Source organism: Anomalospiza imberbis, chromosome 3, assembly GCF_031753505.1.
Source record: "Anomalospiza imberbis isolate Cuckoo-Finch-1a 21T00152 chromosome 3, ASM3175350v1, whole genome shotgun sequence".
NCBI lineage: Eukaryota > Metazoa > Chordata > Aves > Passeriformes > Viduidae > Anomalospiza > Anomalospiza imberbis.
In genome coordinates, this window is record NC_089683.1 from 26793885 (window position 1) to 26812173 (window position 18289).

The 18289-nt window shown below is 40.0% G+C and overlaps 1 protein-coding gene across 1 annotated transcript in view; it reads right to left on the bottom strand.

Moving 5' to 3' along the window:
- Nucleotides 1–18289, bottom strand: part of EYS (eyes shut homolog) — an 809794-nt gene that overhangs the window by 35631 nt on the left and 755874 nt on the right. The window contains exons 43-45 of the mRNA XM_068183727.1: nucleotides 9125–9307; nucleotides 3905–4071; nucleotides 3569–3713 (exon numbers count right to left, since the gene is read on the bottom strand). Coding sequence (XP_068039828.1) covers nucleotides 3569–3713; nucleotides 3905–4071; nucleotides 9125–9307 — 495 coding nt within the window. The remainder of the gene's footprint in view (nucleotides 1–3568; nucleotides 3714–3904; nucleotides 4072–9124; nucleotides 9308–18289) is intronic.

Sequence of the window (18289 nt, forward strand, 5' to 3'; positions counted from 1 at the left end):
TATTTTTTCTGATATATCCTTATCACACAAATAATTTTGCCTAAAATTTCTTGCTAGGATCCCATGCCCACTTGTAAGCACTTGGTGCTAATTTGAATAAAAAGTACACAAAGCAGGCATTTTCAAGATGTAATAAACGTGCAGCAAGAGAACTGACAGAAATAGATACACTAATAAATATTTTGTATCTGAATGCAGTACTGAATTTACTGATTTCTTAAATCCTACCTATCCTTAAATGCTTTGCTCTTCCCCTGTCTTTCTTTGTTATTTTTGAGTAATGGGGTGTTGGTCTAAGAGATGGCCCTGACAGTGACTACTCAGGTCTTCTCAGAGCTGTGACCCAAACACCCAGAGGTGCCTGTATGAATCATACAGCACTGACAAAAGGTCAGCTCAGAACTCACTTTCCTTCTGTGACATCGGTGGTGCAGGAACATAAAGATAAGTAGACTTAATCCTGGAAGGTTTGTAATGTATTCTGGCTTATTATGAGTTTAAACTTTGTCTGAAAGGCTATATTTGTATCTATTTGGAACTCAACTGTGTTCTGGGTTTACTCTATTTTTAAAAGTGACTGCAGTACCTGCAATTTTATTTACTTTGCAAAATCATTTATGTGAAGAGGTGGCTCTTTCAGCATGAAAGAGATTCTTCAACAGTTCAGCTTTGTGGTAAGAGTTTCCTTAACCTATTTACTCCTCCTTTTAATAGTATTTGCTGTCAAACAACAGATTACTTCTATAGTCACACTTCATCCTGCTTAGGAAAGGACCACAGGAACAATCAGTTGCTCCTCTTTCTCTGCTCCTCACTTATTTCTAGATGCAAACCCTGGCTTTCCATCAATTGGATCAACGGTTAGAGACTGCATCCTGCAGTCGTGGTAACACAGAGCATGAAACATCAGAACTCTCCTCCTTTTGTCCATCACACCAGATTTCTGTCTGCCTCTTTCAGAGATGGAAGGGCTGGAAATTCAGCTGTAACTTCCAGCTTTTCTCAAATTATTCTGTCTCATTCTGTGTAGGTGAATCACAGTGCTGAGTTGTGCAGACCTTTGAATATGAGTCAGTTGGTTTTATGCTCCCTTTTCAGATTGTCCTTTAATGACCAGGCTGAGTCTCTTTGGCCACAAGACTTTCAGCTGCCTAAACCTCACATTTGACTTTTTTAGAGCATCAGCAGTGTGCCCAGAAAACTCTCAAGGTCCCTTAATTGCACTGTTATAGGAAATGAAAAGAAGATGAACACTTAAGTAAGCCATCCTATTTACAAAAAGCTCCTGTAAAACTCCAAGGAACCTCAAATTCAGATAAAGTGCAAAGAGCCTCAAGGTCCACATGAACTTGGCTGCTTCATCTGAGCTCTATCTTTACCAGTTTCTTCAGCTTCTCATAGGGACTGAATGAAACTTTGCAAATTGCTTACAGTACCATCAAATATCCTTCAGCCTTTCAAAAGAATCTCTAGGTGCTGATTTCCTAAATTAAAAGTTCCACAACTTTGATTATTAAATGACAATTTATTGTAAACATTTGTGTTCAGTTTCCTCCTCCTCTATGGAAATTACTTGAACAAGTGATAAAGGCATGCAGATCAGGGAGGAAATGATCTGAAACTGTAGTTGTACAGAGTAAAAATCCTAAATTATTGCACACTGACACTGGGGACATTTAGTCTACAGCAGTAAGGCTGGTCTCAGTGTTTCATCATCCAGTAGTGATTTCTTACAAAAGGAGAGGTACACTCTGGTATTAGAAGCAAAATGGTTTTAATAAATCATGTCTTTAAAAGGAGCCAAGAGCAGAGTTCCAAAAGTCTGAGTGGTTTAATCAACCATGTCCTAGATAAATTTATCTTGGCTGTCACTTCCAGAGTTTCTGTGAGATCCCTACAGCTGCAGTTTGGCTGAAGTAAAATAGTTCAAAATTTTGTTCTCTGTTAGTGGTAATGCAGTTCCCACTCTGGAAAAAAATATATGGAGGTTTATTTCTTATCCTGAGAACTGGAACTGGGGAGATTTCTGAGCTAGAAGAACAAATGAGATGCTGACTACGTAAGAAAACATTGGAAGAAATTGATCTTAGGAAAGTGCAGATTCCTTGAAAGTCACTGTGCTCTGGAGAACAGACAAGCTGCTGCTGGGAACAGGAGCATGGAATGAATTAGCAAATATAATAGTCTTAATCCTGTAAATGCTAGGGACAAAGAGAAAACTGTTTATGGTACATGTTTCCCAAAATTTTGCAGTAATGCTTCTTTTTAACGAGCATAAAAAAAATCCATGGTAATCCATAACATGGTAACTAACAGTACATGAACTTCGTGGTTTTAAAAAAATTATTCATACTGAATTGGTAGAAATTTGGTCATTACAATACATTTGGAACATGAAGAACCTGGAAAACTCAAAATATTTGTGGTTAAAGTAAAGCACTAGAGATTCCTGTTAGTCACCCCTAACATTAGCATGTCTGTAAAAATGCCAGAAGTACTTCACAGATATTGACCCTATTAAAATAGTTGCACAGACATTATGTTTTATGATATGCCAATTTGCAAGGTGCTAAGAGGCTATGAAAGGTATAACTACACAATCCATGCTTCCTGAAAAGACAGAGACAGATGAGATGTTAATTCATATGGCATGCTGAATGAGAAGTTGACCATATGATATGAAACTGAATTTGAGGAAATTTCAGTGCAAGAACAAAAAGTGAAGTAATGGCTGGAAATAAAGCAGTTATATGGTTTTAATGGAAATGCAGTGTTTTGGTGTATGAAAGGGAGATTTATTGCTATGCTTGCATTTCATAACATACCCTCAGTTTCATAATTGAGAACTCAAACTCTGTTTTACTATTGCAAAATGTTTTCTTTTAATTTGAAAGGTTTTCCAGTGCTTAAAATGAATTGAAATTTTACCTTGCAAATATCAAGAACATTGTTTCTTTGGAAGTAAAGAAGAAAAATAAAATACTATGAACAAGTCGTTTGCTTCATTGCTGATCTGGTAGGAGTTGAAAACAGATTAATAAAGCTTCAAAATAATTTTTGAGGTAAAAATTATTATATGCTTGATAAATATTTGCTAAAGGAATTAGCTGAGTCCCGTCTTGAGACCTAGATCATAATACCAGGAAAAAAAATCAGATTTCTTTCAGAAAGAAGTTTTCAGTGTGAAAGCTATTACCCAAACTAGCACTGCCAGTCACAGTGGGAGAAGAACCTAAGGTACTTCAGAGAAAAGAAGTCCTTTTGAAGTGATGCTGTAGAACAGGGATACATAAGAAGAGATTACAAGGCGAAAATTAAAGTGGAAAACTTCAATTTTAGCAGAAACAGAAAATATTAAAATTATTTAGCAAAGCCTCTTTTTGCATAATTTCAGTTATCTTAGCTTCTTAGTTATCATAGTGAAATAATGAAAAAGCCACAGGAAATTTGGCCAAATTGATTCTAGTTTGTTTCCTGACAAGATAGAGATTGTTTCAGTTGCCTATGAAAGAAAGATATACAATCTGACGTGTGTATTAAAAGGAATTGAAAATGGTGCAATCTTTACCTTGAAAGCCATTCTTAAATCTGGGTCCCTTTGGTAGGTGTTCTGGAATATACTCACGATAGCCTCCTAAATAAAACTGACTGAAGACATTGAGTCCAACCAGCCTCCCAGGAGAAGTGACAGTTTTATTCTTCTGATCATCCACCTTTCAATGAAACATTAATACTTGTTAAAACAAAGGGATTTGCCTTTGTTTAGGAATTCCTAATGAAGAAAATCCTCCCAGCTTTATAGGGAAGCACAAAAAAAAAAAAAATTTCCATGTAAAATATGAAAAAGCACAGAGAACACTTTCATCTAAGAGCTGTCCTTCTTAAGGATATCCTTCTTTTTTACCTTCAGCCAGCCTCTCTGGAGATTTCTGCCAAGATGGATGACATGAACATTGAGTGTCAGATCAAGTGGTTTGCTAACGATTGTTGCTGTTCCAGAACCTAGGTTGTAGCTATATACCACTCTCCCATTACGGAGGCCTAACTCCAAGAAATCATCTCCATTCAGACCTGAAAAAACAAAAAAATGGTAACTACTTATTCCAGGATTTAGTGAACACCAGTGTGTAAAATATACTCCAAATCCACTGAGAATTAGCAGATTAGCAAAACTTTAGCCAGGAAAATTATGAGTTTACTATATATTTCTAATATTCTCTGTTTATCTTGTAATACTATTTTCAGTATTCTTGTGTACTTAAAATAGAAACTGCAGGTATTTTAAACATTTATAGGATTTTTGATGGAAGATTTTTTCATACTACAGTTAAGTGAGTGATATCCACAAAACCTGCCAACCTTCAACCCTGGGGGATTTAGCAGCAGTCATTGCTGTTCCTTCCCCATTGGAACATGAATAATTTTTTAACTTCCTCCAAAATCTAAAAAAAAAAAAAAAAAAAAGGAAATTTCAAGTTGCAGGTGAGAATAGGCCCTGACTTAATCCTGCTGCTCTGGGGCAAGGGGAGTACAGGGACATGCATAGCTCTGAAGAAGCTCTAGCAGCTTCTATCAAGCTCCTTCAGCTGCCCTTGACTCAATAGCACCTGGAGACTTTGATGCATCTGCCCCTCATTAAGGCAGCTCTAGGATGTTCATTGTTGGAATTTCTTTGGTCAGCCAAGTGCTTTAATTCTTTAAGCCTTCTTAACTTTCAGGTTAGAACTGATTGATTTTCCAGTTTACAGTAAATAATTTAATTTCTTTACATTTAGGCCAGCATACTATAAGTGTTGTTTGTGCTTTTAGTAACTACAGTGTAAAATCTCATTTGAAGGATTTTAAGTCTGCCATAAAGCCCATGAGTAAGAGTTCAATTCCTGGACCTATTCCTGGTCATGCAAATAAACACATTTTTACACTCTTTAAAGAGCATTCAATCTCTCTTCTCATGCAGGCAAGGGAGGAACCACCATTGTTTAAAGAAAACCTGATCAACTTGTTTCTTTTTATCAACCTCAACTTTTCTTTGTTTATGATAAAAGAACTAGGATACAAACAATGGTGAAAGTGAAGAATGTTCTCACTTGTTCCTTAGGATGTCCTGAACTGAAATTCAAAGTCATCCATTTATTTTTACAACTCTCCTGTGAATTCAAGCAATTCAGTTCTCAATTCCATGCCTGTACACTGTATTTTATTTGATATTTTCTTCTGGTTTCATAATGCTGTCTTGTTTTGTATTTGTTTCAGAGAAGGTCTCTTCCTATTTGCTCCTTCAGAGTCACACTGTGGCCCTCATTTCAAATGTGTGTTTTGATGCCCCTGTCTCAAATACATGGGAAATTTTCTTCATTTGCAAAAGATAAAGTAGGCTTTTCCCCAGGAAACAATGCCACTTATATTGTCCTCCCATTGAAGCTCTGCACACAGCTGCTTCATGACCAAAACTGACATATTCCCCTTATCTCATATTCTGGAAATGAATCTGGAGTATACTGTGCTTTTTCTATACAGAAATGTGTTTTTTTCTATAGAGTTACTATTCTGATGCAATAGGAATCTATAGAAAAAGAAAAGTAAATCCAAAGAATATATATTCCAAATAATATAAATCCACTGCCTCTGTAGAAAGTGTGCAGCTACATTCAGTTTTATAGAACACAAACACTATTCATTTTTTATTACAATAATTTGTTCATGATTTATTCATAACTGAATTAAATCCCATTGCTTTCAGTTACACTGGCATTTTATCAGTGAAGGACTTCCAAACTGAAAATAACAATTCTTTTCTAAAAACCTTTACTAAAATTTCTATTTTCAGCTGTATCTACAATGTACTTATGTCATTTGACTGGCAAAACTAGGGGAAGCACATTAAAGACAAACTGTTATTTAAAAGGTTGATTTTTTTAAAATGCTTTTTCAGAATTAAAGTGCATTAAAGACATACAACAGTGTCAGCACTCTACAAAATTGACTTGATAGTGAAGATAATCACAGACTCATAGACTGTTAAGAGGTTGGAAGGGACCCTAAAGATTATCCCATCCCAGCATCCACTGCCATGAGCAGGGATACTATCAACTAGATTGAGTTGCTCAAGGTCTTATCCCTGGCCTTGAACTCTGTCAGGGTTGGGGCAAAATAAAATAATGTTAATAGTCTGCATAAAGGAGGCAGCTTTTAACTTTAGCTATGTATTGGGACAGAATTTTATAGTAACTCATAAGAGGTTAGCTATGAAATTGATGCCTGTGGTTTAGGCAAAGACAATATTGGAGGGGAATCAGGTAGGGTGCTGCAAGAGAATGTTAACTACAAGAAATGGGATGAAATAGAGAAAGGGGAAATTGCAAATTAAGTATTAAAAAGTACTTCCTTACTGGAAGATCACTGGCTGTGAAAACCCTCATGCTTCTCCTGTTGAGAGTGCTAATTTTCAACACTCAGTAAATTGTTAAAACAAAAGCGTCATCTTTGTGAAATAAGTGACATTCACTTGGTAAGAAACTGCTTTTGTTGTTAAAATGTGGGGTGCTCAGTCTTCCCAACCATTTAAACTAAGGAGAAAAATCACAAATTATCAACAGCATTTTACCATCGCCTCATTGTTCTGTGTTTGTTGAGTCTTGCCCTTGGCAGGTGCCTACACGTTGTTCAACATGGGGATGCAGAAACACCTGACTGCTGTACCACAGTGTTCACACACACACACACAAATGATATGCAAAGTAATAAAGAGACATGTTTCTGCCTGGCAACTGCATAATGAGCCCAGAATGCTAGTATTCTCATTAATAAAAATGACACCACTAAGACTTTTTTTTTAAAATTCAGTTCAGCCAAATATGACTCCAAGACCTACATACAGTGTACACTCTGCAGGCAGGCCTTTTTGAGGCAAATTTTAGTGCAATTTATCTTTTATATTTAAGCAGATTTTTTTGGTGTTCTCCTTTGATTATTGTAACTGAAAAAGAATCAGATTATTTCATACCATTGGTGTTCTACATTTCATATTTATATTTTCTCCATCCTGAATAAAGACAGTGAATTAATTGGTATAATTTTTGTTTGGTTACATTTCCTACAACTGGAAATGTTTCAAACAGGTGTTTGAAATTCAGTTCCCAAGGCTGCAGAAACATGTCTGAATGTGGTGATTCATTCTTGTCATTGAAAAGAACGTTCTAATGATTTCTTTGTGTTCATATTACAACAGAATTTCTTATAAAAATTTAATGATGCAGACATTGTCTTTTGAATGCTGTTTTCTGAATGATTAGATGGAAAGGTTTTAGGTAATTTCAATTCTGTGCACCATTTTTGCTCAGCTACCCAAAAAAGAAAGACAATATTTAATCCATCCACAAAAATTAATAATAGCAAGTGAAAGGAAAAGCTGCCTGAAAGTGAGTGGTGACTGTCACAGGAATAAAATGTGGCATGATGAAAGTTCTACCTGGATGTAATTAAAATAATGTGAATGTAGTTCAGTTAGCAGGATCAACAAGGTTTGACCATGTCTTTTGCTGAAGTTTGGGAAAAAAATAGCAAATTCTGATTTTCACACAGATAGAAACAGAGCTAAGTTTTGGGTTTAAATCCATTCAGAGTGGTTAATACCAATTTGTGTTAGGCTAATTTGGGTAATCAACCTGATAAACTTAGTACCAGGGTCTCATGGCACACTAAAGTGCAGTTGATCAGCTGAGCTGCACTAGCTAAATTTGACATGATGTTTGCAAATGAAAAGTAGCAGACTTAATTATATCATAGATAAACTGCAGAGCTGTTCTACACTAACAAGTTTTAGTTTCCATTGCAATACATTAACAGTCTGACTCCTGCAAGTCTGCCACAGGGAGAAAGGGGAAGAAGCCTCAGAAGGTATAGGAATTTAAGTAAAGAAATTTAATAGAAAGGAAGACCTAAGAAAATATCCAGTGTATTAACATAGCAAATGAGGTATCCCTTGTATCCTACTGATGTGATATACTGCAATTGTTTTGTTAGCTATATATGTAACTGCATAATGCCTCCCCAAAATTGATTTTTAATAATGCAGTTTGGGAGCTCGGTATCTTAAACCAGCAAATAATAATTTCTCCCCTCCTTCATTCTTCTGAAGCATTAATTTTCCAATACTGTTCAGCATAAGTGTAGGGTACCTGTAGGTATCTACAAAACTCATGTGATGTTCCAGATATGGTAAGAGATCTACTAAAGTAGTAGAGACTTCTACTATCACACCTTAATCACTTTCCTACTGTGATAGCTTTAGACCCAAGAAACATCATCCAACCTCCCTCCTAGGTTTCAACAATCCCATAGGACAGCTCCAAACCCAAAAGTTAAGTCATGCTCCAATTGCAGAAATTATCAAGATAAAAATAAGCTACTTATGAAGTATCTATGACCTATGACTGCTTTAAGTCTGCATCAAATAACATAAAATTTTCTCAACTTTCATTAGTATTATGGCTTCTGTTTAGAGTAATGCTGAGGCAGACAGAACACAAGTAGTGTTACCTGTGCCACATTGATGCCATGCAGCCTGCCACAAAGGGGTGCTGTGGAGAGATACCTTAAGTATTGTTAAAATCTTAGTACAAATATTCTATGTAGATCTACATAACCTGCTTCTCAGCTGTGTTAATCAGACCAAGTTGAATGCCTTGCTACACAGACTTTAGCTCAATTTACTCATAACTAGCATGGGTTAATTTGTATTGAGAGATCTCAGGGTTGAGGGTCTCCTAGTTTGTGTAAATAACACAGTGTTCAATGATCAATAATGAAATTTATGTTAACAACTAAAAAATTGGAACCTTGACTTTATGGTTTCCATTTATTTTGTTCAGAAATACACTACCTCAGATTAACTGTTGACTTCACTTTCTTGAAGCAATTATATTTCTCCTTAATAAAAAGAAACATTTATATAACCTGATAGATTACTCTGTCTTTACAAAACAATACAATTTGAAGACATTCTTTTCCCACTAATGACATTATATCTTAAATAGAATCAAGAAAAACCTGTGCATATTTATATCCTACTTGTTCAATAAGAATTTGAAAGCTTGTAAAGATAAGTGATACAAATAAAGCCTACCTTGGCCCTTTTGTCCAGTGAAAAAAATCAGGTTATCTTGTAAAGATGAATGGTAGTTTGCCAACCAAAATTTCAAGCGAAATTCATAGTAGAAGGTGATATTTGGGATTGTAGAATAAGCTAGGAATGAAGTATAGCCAAAGACATCTGTGCCACTGAAACTTGGTTGAGTAATATTAATAGCTGGATTAAAAAAGAATAAATTCGGTGTTAGGGCAAAATGTTCAACATAAGCTTATTTTAAAAAATGAATTATTGGCAACTACTGCCATCTCCTGGATTCTAGGTAACATTGCTACAAGTAAAAGTACACTAATATTTAATCAAGTCTCAGACAGACATAAGAAAATGCAAACTAAAATTTTCTTGTTAAAAGAAATGCCATCTCTGACAGGCATTTGAGTGAAAGTGAGTACAAGGATGTGCTGACGAGGTTATGGAATAATAATTCTTCACAGGTAGAAGAAGTAAGAAAAAGAAGCATCATAAAAGTATGAATTTGCAGCACAGTGAATAGTACCTACATGAAATACAAATAAAATCAAGTATATACATGTCTGTACAGAAAACAGAGTGCTGGTGCTGAGTACCCACATGGCTCCTAGGGGCTGGCACCCAGTAGCTCAGTTCCTGGAACTGATACTCAGAGATCACATAATGCTTGTACTAGTTCACTAAAAACAGGAGAAAGAGGAATGACAGCTTAATCCTGAAAGACTGGGTCTAGGAGTAGATTTAAAAGATTCAAGCAGTTACCTCCAACCAACCTGCACACCAAACATGACTGGACACAGCTTTATTAATGAAGGTAGTGTGAGGGACTGGGGGAGGAAAGAATACAAATCTGCACCATGCACAAACCAGATGGGGAAACGCCAGTAAAGGATTATAATACTCTCCAAGTAAATCTATATTAGCCTAAGCACATCCAGGCGCCTAAATATTTGCAGGGTGGGATAAAAAAAAAGTATATAATTGTGAAAATGTCATCATCACCTCTAGAGTGTGGAATCTGTTTCTAAATTTGCAGCCTGGGAAAGCTGCCATATTGGCACTGATGTGGCAGGCATTGCCTTGGTACCTGCATCTGAGAAAAGATACAGACACAGGCATGGCAAACCTTTTCTATCACAGACTTGGAATTTGCAGCAGTACAGAGTGTACTGTCCCATTTATTGAGCACTATTCCACACATGTGGCACATTATACCTTGCTCTTGATCTTAGATGGGAGCCAGGAAATTTCCATATGAAACAGTGGTTTCATCCTAATTAGGAGGACACCGGAAATGAGTCTGACTGAGCACAACCTGAAGCCTCAGACCTTTGTGAGTCATGGTCTGAATTGGAGACACAACAAAACTTTCCCATATTTAAATCTGATGTTAGTTTCAATCCACCCATATTCCCTTAGATTACTTGAACATGACTGAAGAATTCTCAATTCTGTATTTTTGCTAATTCAGGAAAATATGACACACAGACATCTCCTTTGATGCAAAGTATTTTTCCTTTTTTTTCTTTCTTTTCCCCTCCTTCTTGTTTGTGTCTTTATGTTTATTTAATAAACCATAAAATATTTAAGAGACAAGAAAATTTTAAAATAAAGGAGTCCTTTTTGTTTATTTTCTTTTCCTGCTTCAATTTATAATGGGAAAAACAAATTCTCTTATGTACCTTCACAGAGTCAGATAATTTGGCTTGCCTGCAAGAATCTATTCCTGACAAGTTATTCCCAACAAGGGATAACTCTTTATCCCCAGGATGAGATATGCCATTGTCTCAGCTGTTTCCTTGGAGCATTCTAAGTGGGGAGTTATTTTCTTGCCTTTGTACTTGCTCCTTCCAGTATTCCATATAAAGCTGGGTTAAAGATTGACAAAGAGCGTCCAGTGCAAGAAAGCCACAGACCTGTTGGAACAAGTCCAGAGGAGGCCACTAAGTCCATCACAGGGCTGAAACACCTTTCCTAGGAAGACATGGGAGTGTGAGAGAGCTGGGGTTGTTCAGTCTGGAGAAGACATGGCTCTGGGGAGATCTTTTAGCAGCCTTCCAGTACCCAAAGAGGACTTACAAGAAAGATGGAGAAGGATTGCATGAGCACCATATGGAGCTATACCTCCATCAGGCATGTAGTCCTGAAGGGGAATAATACTTTTTAAGGCAATAGGAGTCCCATGGGCACTTTTAATGGGAGCCGTGACACAATATTTTGGTTTCTCCACTGTACTGAAGAAGTTTCTCACACCTAGTAGAAGTCAGATGCAGTATCTAATTGACCACCCTGTCCTTAGCAGGTTGGCACATGCAGGTAGGCACATGTTTGCAAATAGTCCTCCCTATGCTGGTCTCTGGAGAGTAAAATGTATTTAGAAATATTAATTAATAATGAGTTAACAGCTTATATTTCTGGCTAACTCAATCTATCTAGTGTTGCATCCCAGGTTTGGGTTCACATTATGGGTTTTTTCTTTGTTAGTTTTCCAGTTCTCTGTACCCTCGTGCATCCCCCGGGTTTTCCCCTACTCCTGTGGTTTCCGTGCCCGTCTCCCCGTTCTCACAGTCCCACTCACCCCAAAGTCTCGTGTCCGCCCCTGCCGTGTTCCCTTGGTCGCTGTAGTACACGTCATCACCACGATGTCTGTACCCATTGGGCGGGAGGGCTCCCCGTCCGCCCTGTCCCTTCCCTATTTCATCCCACTCCTTGGCATGCTCGAGGCCATTTGCGTCCGTGCGAAGCTGAGAGCGGCTGCAGCTTTTCTATCGCAGCTCTCGCAGCCAATAAAGCATCCAGCCGCCACGCGGACGGATTTGGACGAATTCCCTACCTCTTTGTTTCTTCCCTTGCGCCGACGGCAAAGCATGGCCAACAGCCCACCCCGGAGCGCGACAGCAAAAGCGCCCGGAAACAGCGGCGAGCCCCGGCCCCGACGAAAAGCTGAGACGCCCAAGCCGGGCATTCGGGAGCTGATCGGGGCAGACAAAAGTAAAGAGCAGCCGCGAGTGACGCCCAATGTCTGGCACACGGCCAGCGCAAAGCCGCGGAGCAGGCAGAGAGTCACCACAGAGCACCCGGGAGCCGCGCAGAGAGAGCTCCGCCGCTGCGAAGCTGCGCCGCCGACCAGCGAGCGCCGCTGCCGAGACGAGTGAGCGCGATCCGCGCGGAAAACCGCCGCCGCCACCGCAGGGTCGCGGTCCACGACGGAAAAGTGCTCCGTGCTGGACTGAAAACGGGAGCAAGTGCCCCCTCAAAGTAAGTCAGTGACGTCTCCGCCACCCACAGGAAAACACGCTGTGTTTTCCCGCGTGGGACTGGAAGCGCAACCATTCACGGCTATGGAAAGCCGAAGAACGGACGCTTCCTGGGAAAGAAGACCCTGGTAGCAGCTTTTATTTGCGAAGACTCCAGTTTGGTGAGTGATTAGCCGCGGGGGGTACCTGGCTGATACTTCACGTGGGTGGGCTCTGCCGTGTTTCCGGTGGTACGGATCACGCAGCGCGCAGCGTGTGCGGCGGGCCGCCGGGGTCTTTCGTGTTTTTTGCCTTTTTTCTTTCGCCTTTTCTGCACCAGGGGTGAGGCTGTGGGTAGAAATAGCATGGGGACCACGCTATCTAAAGGGAATTCTATACCCAAATTAAGGGGATTTTATCAGTAAAACATCCCTACCCCAAAAATTCAGTCAAGCAGTTTGTACGATGGCTCTGCTTTTCCTTTCCACGTGTAACCGCGGAAGATGCTCACAGAACAGAGTTCTGGGAGCAAGTAGGAGCCAGGTTAGCAGAGGGAATCGATAGGGATCCCTCTGTGAAAGATTGCTTCCCAAAGCTCCATTTGCTGATCTCGGAGGTTGTAAAAGCGGGGTCCGCGTGAGAAGCAGCCGAGGAAAGGAAAGAGCCATCGGGCAAAACTGTTGTTTCCCCTGAATCCATTTCCCCATCCTCTCCTACCCCTTTTTCCCCTAAACCGGGTAGGCAGAGGGGAGTACTCCACCGCTCTGAGGCGCAGGGCACCTCCACAGACGTGGACCATGCTCCTGGCTCCCCCGAGCCATCCCAGCACCCCCGCCTTGGTGGAATTAGCTACTCTGCTGAGGAACTAATCCCAAACCCCTTTTCCAATCCCTTTTTCCCAGTTAGAAATCCTAGTTCTGGCGCTACCCCGTGCTGCTCTGCTCCCCTGAATCCCTTTCTTTGTCCCCCTGAGGAAGCCGCAGCCACGTGGCTAGGGCCTCTGTCTTCCCAAGATGGAGGGCGGCCACATGGAGAGGTTTCTTCTTCCCATAATCCCTTTGTCCCCTTTGTTCCCTGTATCCCCACCTTTGACCCCACCCCCTCCTGCTTCCCTGTGGGTGTGGGCACCGCCGACTCCAGGCATCGGGTTGCCACCCCTCCCCCTGTTCCCCCTCGGGTGGGCGTTCCCTTCTTCCATGTCCTGCCTGCCGCAACTTGACAGCTATTACTTATTTTATCTGAACAGCCACTTATAGATTTTATATCACGTTTTTAATCATGTTTCTTCTCTACACCAAGTATTGTTTGTCAAGAGATCTTTATCCAATCGCATAAAAAAGTGAAAGGTCATCAGTAAATGTGCATCAGTGTTTGAGATTCGTTTCATGCAATGACCTTCATTAATTTGATTTTAATGCAGATTAGTTTACCATATTCGTACATATTTTTAACTTAAAAATTGAAAGAAAAAGTAATAACCCAGTATGAAAAATACAGTGATTGGCAAAACCGTGTGAAACAAAACAGCTTCACCTTGCTTTTTATTCTCTACCTTTTCATTATAAAGCTATGGAGCCTAAACTGCAGAAAATTGCATGATGTTTTCCTTGGAACACAGTCCTTCTAAACAGTATTTATAAAATGTTTGAAGTGGTTGAATTAGCAGAGGGCACAGCTATCTTCATTGGGTTAGTTTTCTTTTTCAGTCTGGACATCATCCAAACCGATTTCTACTCTTGCTCTTGCAGTACACAGTCTGAAGTGGTAAAGAACAGAGATGTGTCGCAACGACTTTGATTATGAGCCTTGCTTGCACCCTCCAAATTAACACTGTGACTAAAATACACATTGCTCTGACATAGTACTGAAGTCTTTTATCAACTTTTTGTCCTTGATCTTGTCCTCTGTCTCTCTGTCAGTTCTATGTCGTTCATCATTCTGCTTTTCTGCATTCCCAGTATTGAGCAAGTAATAATGCATGGTATGTCCCATTGACTCACAAAAAAATGACAAATTATCCCATTATATAAATGTATCAATATGGTTGACTACTTACTTCCCTAATATTGTATATCTCATCAGAGCTAAGCTCAAAAAATGGGAGTTAGAAAAAATCAACTATACTTTGAAAAAAAAATTTAGCAAAGTGAAGAGAATAGTGACAAAGAAAAACGAAAATAAAGGTTTGGTTATCTTTGAATTTTCTGTTACAAGTTAAAATTAATGTTCCTTCAGCATTGACTAACAATACATCTCAGACCACAGCTTTAAAGTACATTGTAAAAACCAAGACACATTAAAGGGGTAGAAAGAGATAAAGACTTCAGGGTACAGAACTGCCATCAGATTATACACTTTTTTTTATATTACCACTGACTAACTGTGAACAGTTACCAGCTCAGTATCTGGCTCCAAGATCAGCAGCCATATACAGTGTGGGATGAATAGTATAGAGTTCTCCTAAAGATCTGCTCATATTGCATAGAACCACAGAATTACAGAATTACAGAATCGTCGAGGTTTGAAGAGGTCTTCACAATCATCCAGTTGAGCCAAAAACCTGGCACCACAATAATCACCATATCCCCAAGTATCACATACAGATGCCTCTCAAATACTTCCAGAGATGGTGACTCCACCACCTTCCTGGTCAGCATATTCCAATGCCTAACAATTCTTTCAATTATATTGTTTTGGTAATATCTAATCTGAATCTCCCAGAGTGCAATTTATGCCCATTTCCTCTTGTCCTGCCCCTTGAGACATGGCAGAAGAGACTGACTCCCACCTCACTACAGCCTCCTTTCAGGTAGCTGCAGAGCAATGAGGTTCTCCATGAGTCTTCTCCAGACTAAATATACACAGTTCCCTCAGCTGCCCCTCATAGGACCTGTTTCCCAGACCCTTCAGTAGCTTCACTGTCCTTCTTTGGACATGCCCCCTGACCCTCAATGTCTTCTTTGGTGAGAGGCCCAGTACTGAACACAGTGTTTGAGGTGTGGGCTCACTAGGCCAAGTACAGGAGGGCAATCACAGCCCTGGGCCTGCTGGCCACACTATTGCTGATACAGGCCAGGATGCCATTGGCCTTCTTGGCCACCTGGGTGCACGCTGGCTCATGTTCAGCTGCAACCTCAAAATCCTTTCATTTGTGCAGCTCTCAAGGCAGTCTTCCCTAAGTGATACACAGGGCTGTTGCAAAGACAAATTATTTTCAAAGACAATATTGAAAAAAGAGTTGAAATTACTACTAAGTGTATTTTACAGTCTTCCAAGCTGTGGTGGATTGACCCTGGCTGGACACCATATGCCCACCAAAGCAGCTAAGTCACTCCCCTCCTCAGACTGACAGAGAAAATGAGATTACATGACTTGAGATAAGGACAGAGAAAGATCACTCACCAGTGTAGCAGGGCATCCTGCCCCTCGCCCCCAATGCTCTCTAAACTTATCTGTTGTCACTTAACCCGCCAGGTAACTCGAGCAGGACAAGCTGTCTTGTAGTGAGTTATTTTGGCACCATGGAGTTAAGGCTAGTCTGGCATCTCCCAGCTGCCAATAAACATCTTACTGTTGAAGTGAGATCTGGGAAGAGAAGCCAGATTTCTGACTGTCAGACATCTTAATTTACAGCTATATAAGTCACTCCAAGCTTTCACAAAGCAGAAACCTGTACATTTTCCTGGAACTGTGTGGAGTTTCTCCCATGAGTAGGAATGCTTCACCGATACTTCTCAGGAATTAAGGGAAGGAATCTGTGCACATTATTGTCATTTCAGTGGTAAATTACATTCGACTCCAAATGAATACTATTTATTTTCCTAGCTTTAATATAGCTATATCCCTTGATATAGTGCACTGTTTTATGTTATGCTGCAATCCACTAGTAGTTGTTTAGTTTTATACTGTGTAGTAAGTAATTCTGATTAAGATCTTTCATCTCTTATCTCTTGTCTATTTAATAAACAATTCATTTTTATAAATAGATCTGTTTTGCCATCATTCGAATTTGTGGGCCAGAATAATTCCTTAAATTTAAGCTTCTGCTGAATTCTGAGGCTAAGGTAGGGCTTGTCTGCTCTCATCCCATGACAGCCAGTTACTGTCATGGACAAAACAGGCTTGACTTGAGGAAAAAATGTCAATTAAATGAGAGTAGGGTAATGAGAAATAAAACCAGTTCTTAAAATATTTGTTCCCTCCCTCCCTTTCTTCTTGAGCTCAACTTCACTTCTGAATTCTCTGCCTCCTCCTCCACAACTGGCACAGGCTTGATGGGGCATGGGGGTTGTGGATGAGGCCTCTGCCATTCTCTCCTCTTCTGTGAAAGAACTATTCATACTCTTCCTCCATTCCAGTATGGGGTCCCTCCCATGGGACACAGTCCTCCATGAACTTTTCCAGCATCAGTCCTTTCCATGGGCTGCAGTTCTTCATAGCATGGGTTTTCCACAGGGTCACAAGTCCTACCATCAAACTGCTCCAGTGTGGGCTCTTCTCTTCATGGGTCCACAGGTCTTGCCAGACCCTGCTACAGCACAGGCTTCCCATGGGGTCACAGCCTGGGATCCTCCATGGCCTGCAGGTGGATATCTTCTCCACTGTGGGCCTCCATGGAGGGGTACAGCTGCCTCACCATGGTCTTTACCATGGGCTGCAGGGTAACCTTGCCACGCAAACCCACTTTGTTCACTGGAAACTCTGGGAAGTCCAAGGAGGAAAAGATATGGGGTGCTAGAGCTGCAGGGTGGTGCAGTGCCAGCTGAGGGTTCAAGGTGGTAGTAAAATACTCCTGATGTCTGGAAGACTGTTGTATCAAGGGTTAGTGATCTGCTTCATGGGTCATTCAGGTGTATGACTTTCCCTCCCCACCTCCAGGATTTACGGATTCCTTTTATCTGTCTTGTGGCATCAGTAACCATGGCGCCATCAGTTTTACTTTGGGAACTGAAATTTGAAATAATAAAAGTGACTTCATTGCTCAGAGATGAAACTATGATTCTGAAAAAACTGCTAGTAGAGCAGTGACATTAATAGTGTATGAGTGTGCCTATATGTGTTTTTTACAATTTTTATGACATTCGTCACATTGGAGGCATGGAGAAATTAAGGCCCAGTGAAAATAAAATAACCCCGAAAATAAATTCTCTTAAACAGTAAGAAGAGCAACTCTGCTGATTTTTTAGCTGACGAAATTCCCTTTGGGCATCTGCTGCCACCGAACTGCACAACTCAGTCTGCAGACCTAAACAACTCTGAAGGTGACACTGAGTGCCAAACATAGCTGCACAGAAACAATTTGCTTTCAGGCTGATTTTCACTCTACAGAACTTGAAGCAAGTGATATTCCCACTTTAACACTTTGAAATTAATTTTATACATGGGGGAATACAACCCACAAAAAACCTGCTGGAATTCTTGGGGCTGTGAAACATTACCATAAGTGTTGCTCAGAAATGTTTCAAGGAAGAACCTTACAGATTGCTGTGAATGACCCTTTCCAGGGTGTGTTTGCTAAATACAGTGTCACAGTTAGGACTCTGCTTCATGCTGTCTCATATGTGAATGTATGTGAAACTAAACCACTGAAGTTTGGTCTAAAACACTGCAAATGACACAATTACACATTTTAGCAATGCACAAGCCTTCAAAATCCTTCTCCCTTTAAATCTGCATTTGTACTTACAAAGTGCTTGCTCTTGATTCTTGGCTCAACAAAAGGCCTCATGTTATGACCAAGATCTTCCCAGAAGAGCCCAATTTCTTGTGCAACATATTATTACCAACAACACCAGGTGTACATTTCTAGTCCTGGTGAATGAACCATTCCTGCTTCATCTGCATTTAGGAGGCCATTACCATCCCGCAGTACAATGATACACTGATATTTACTATTAAAAATTCTGCATCTTATATATCAAAATTTCTTGTACTC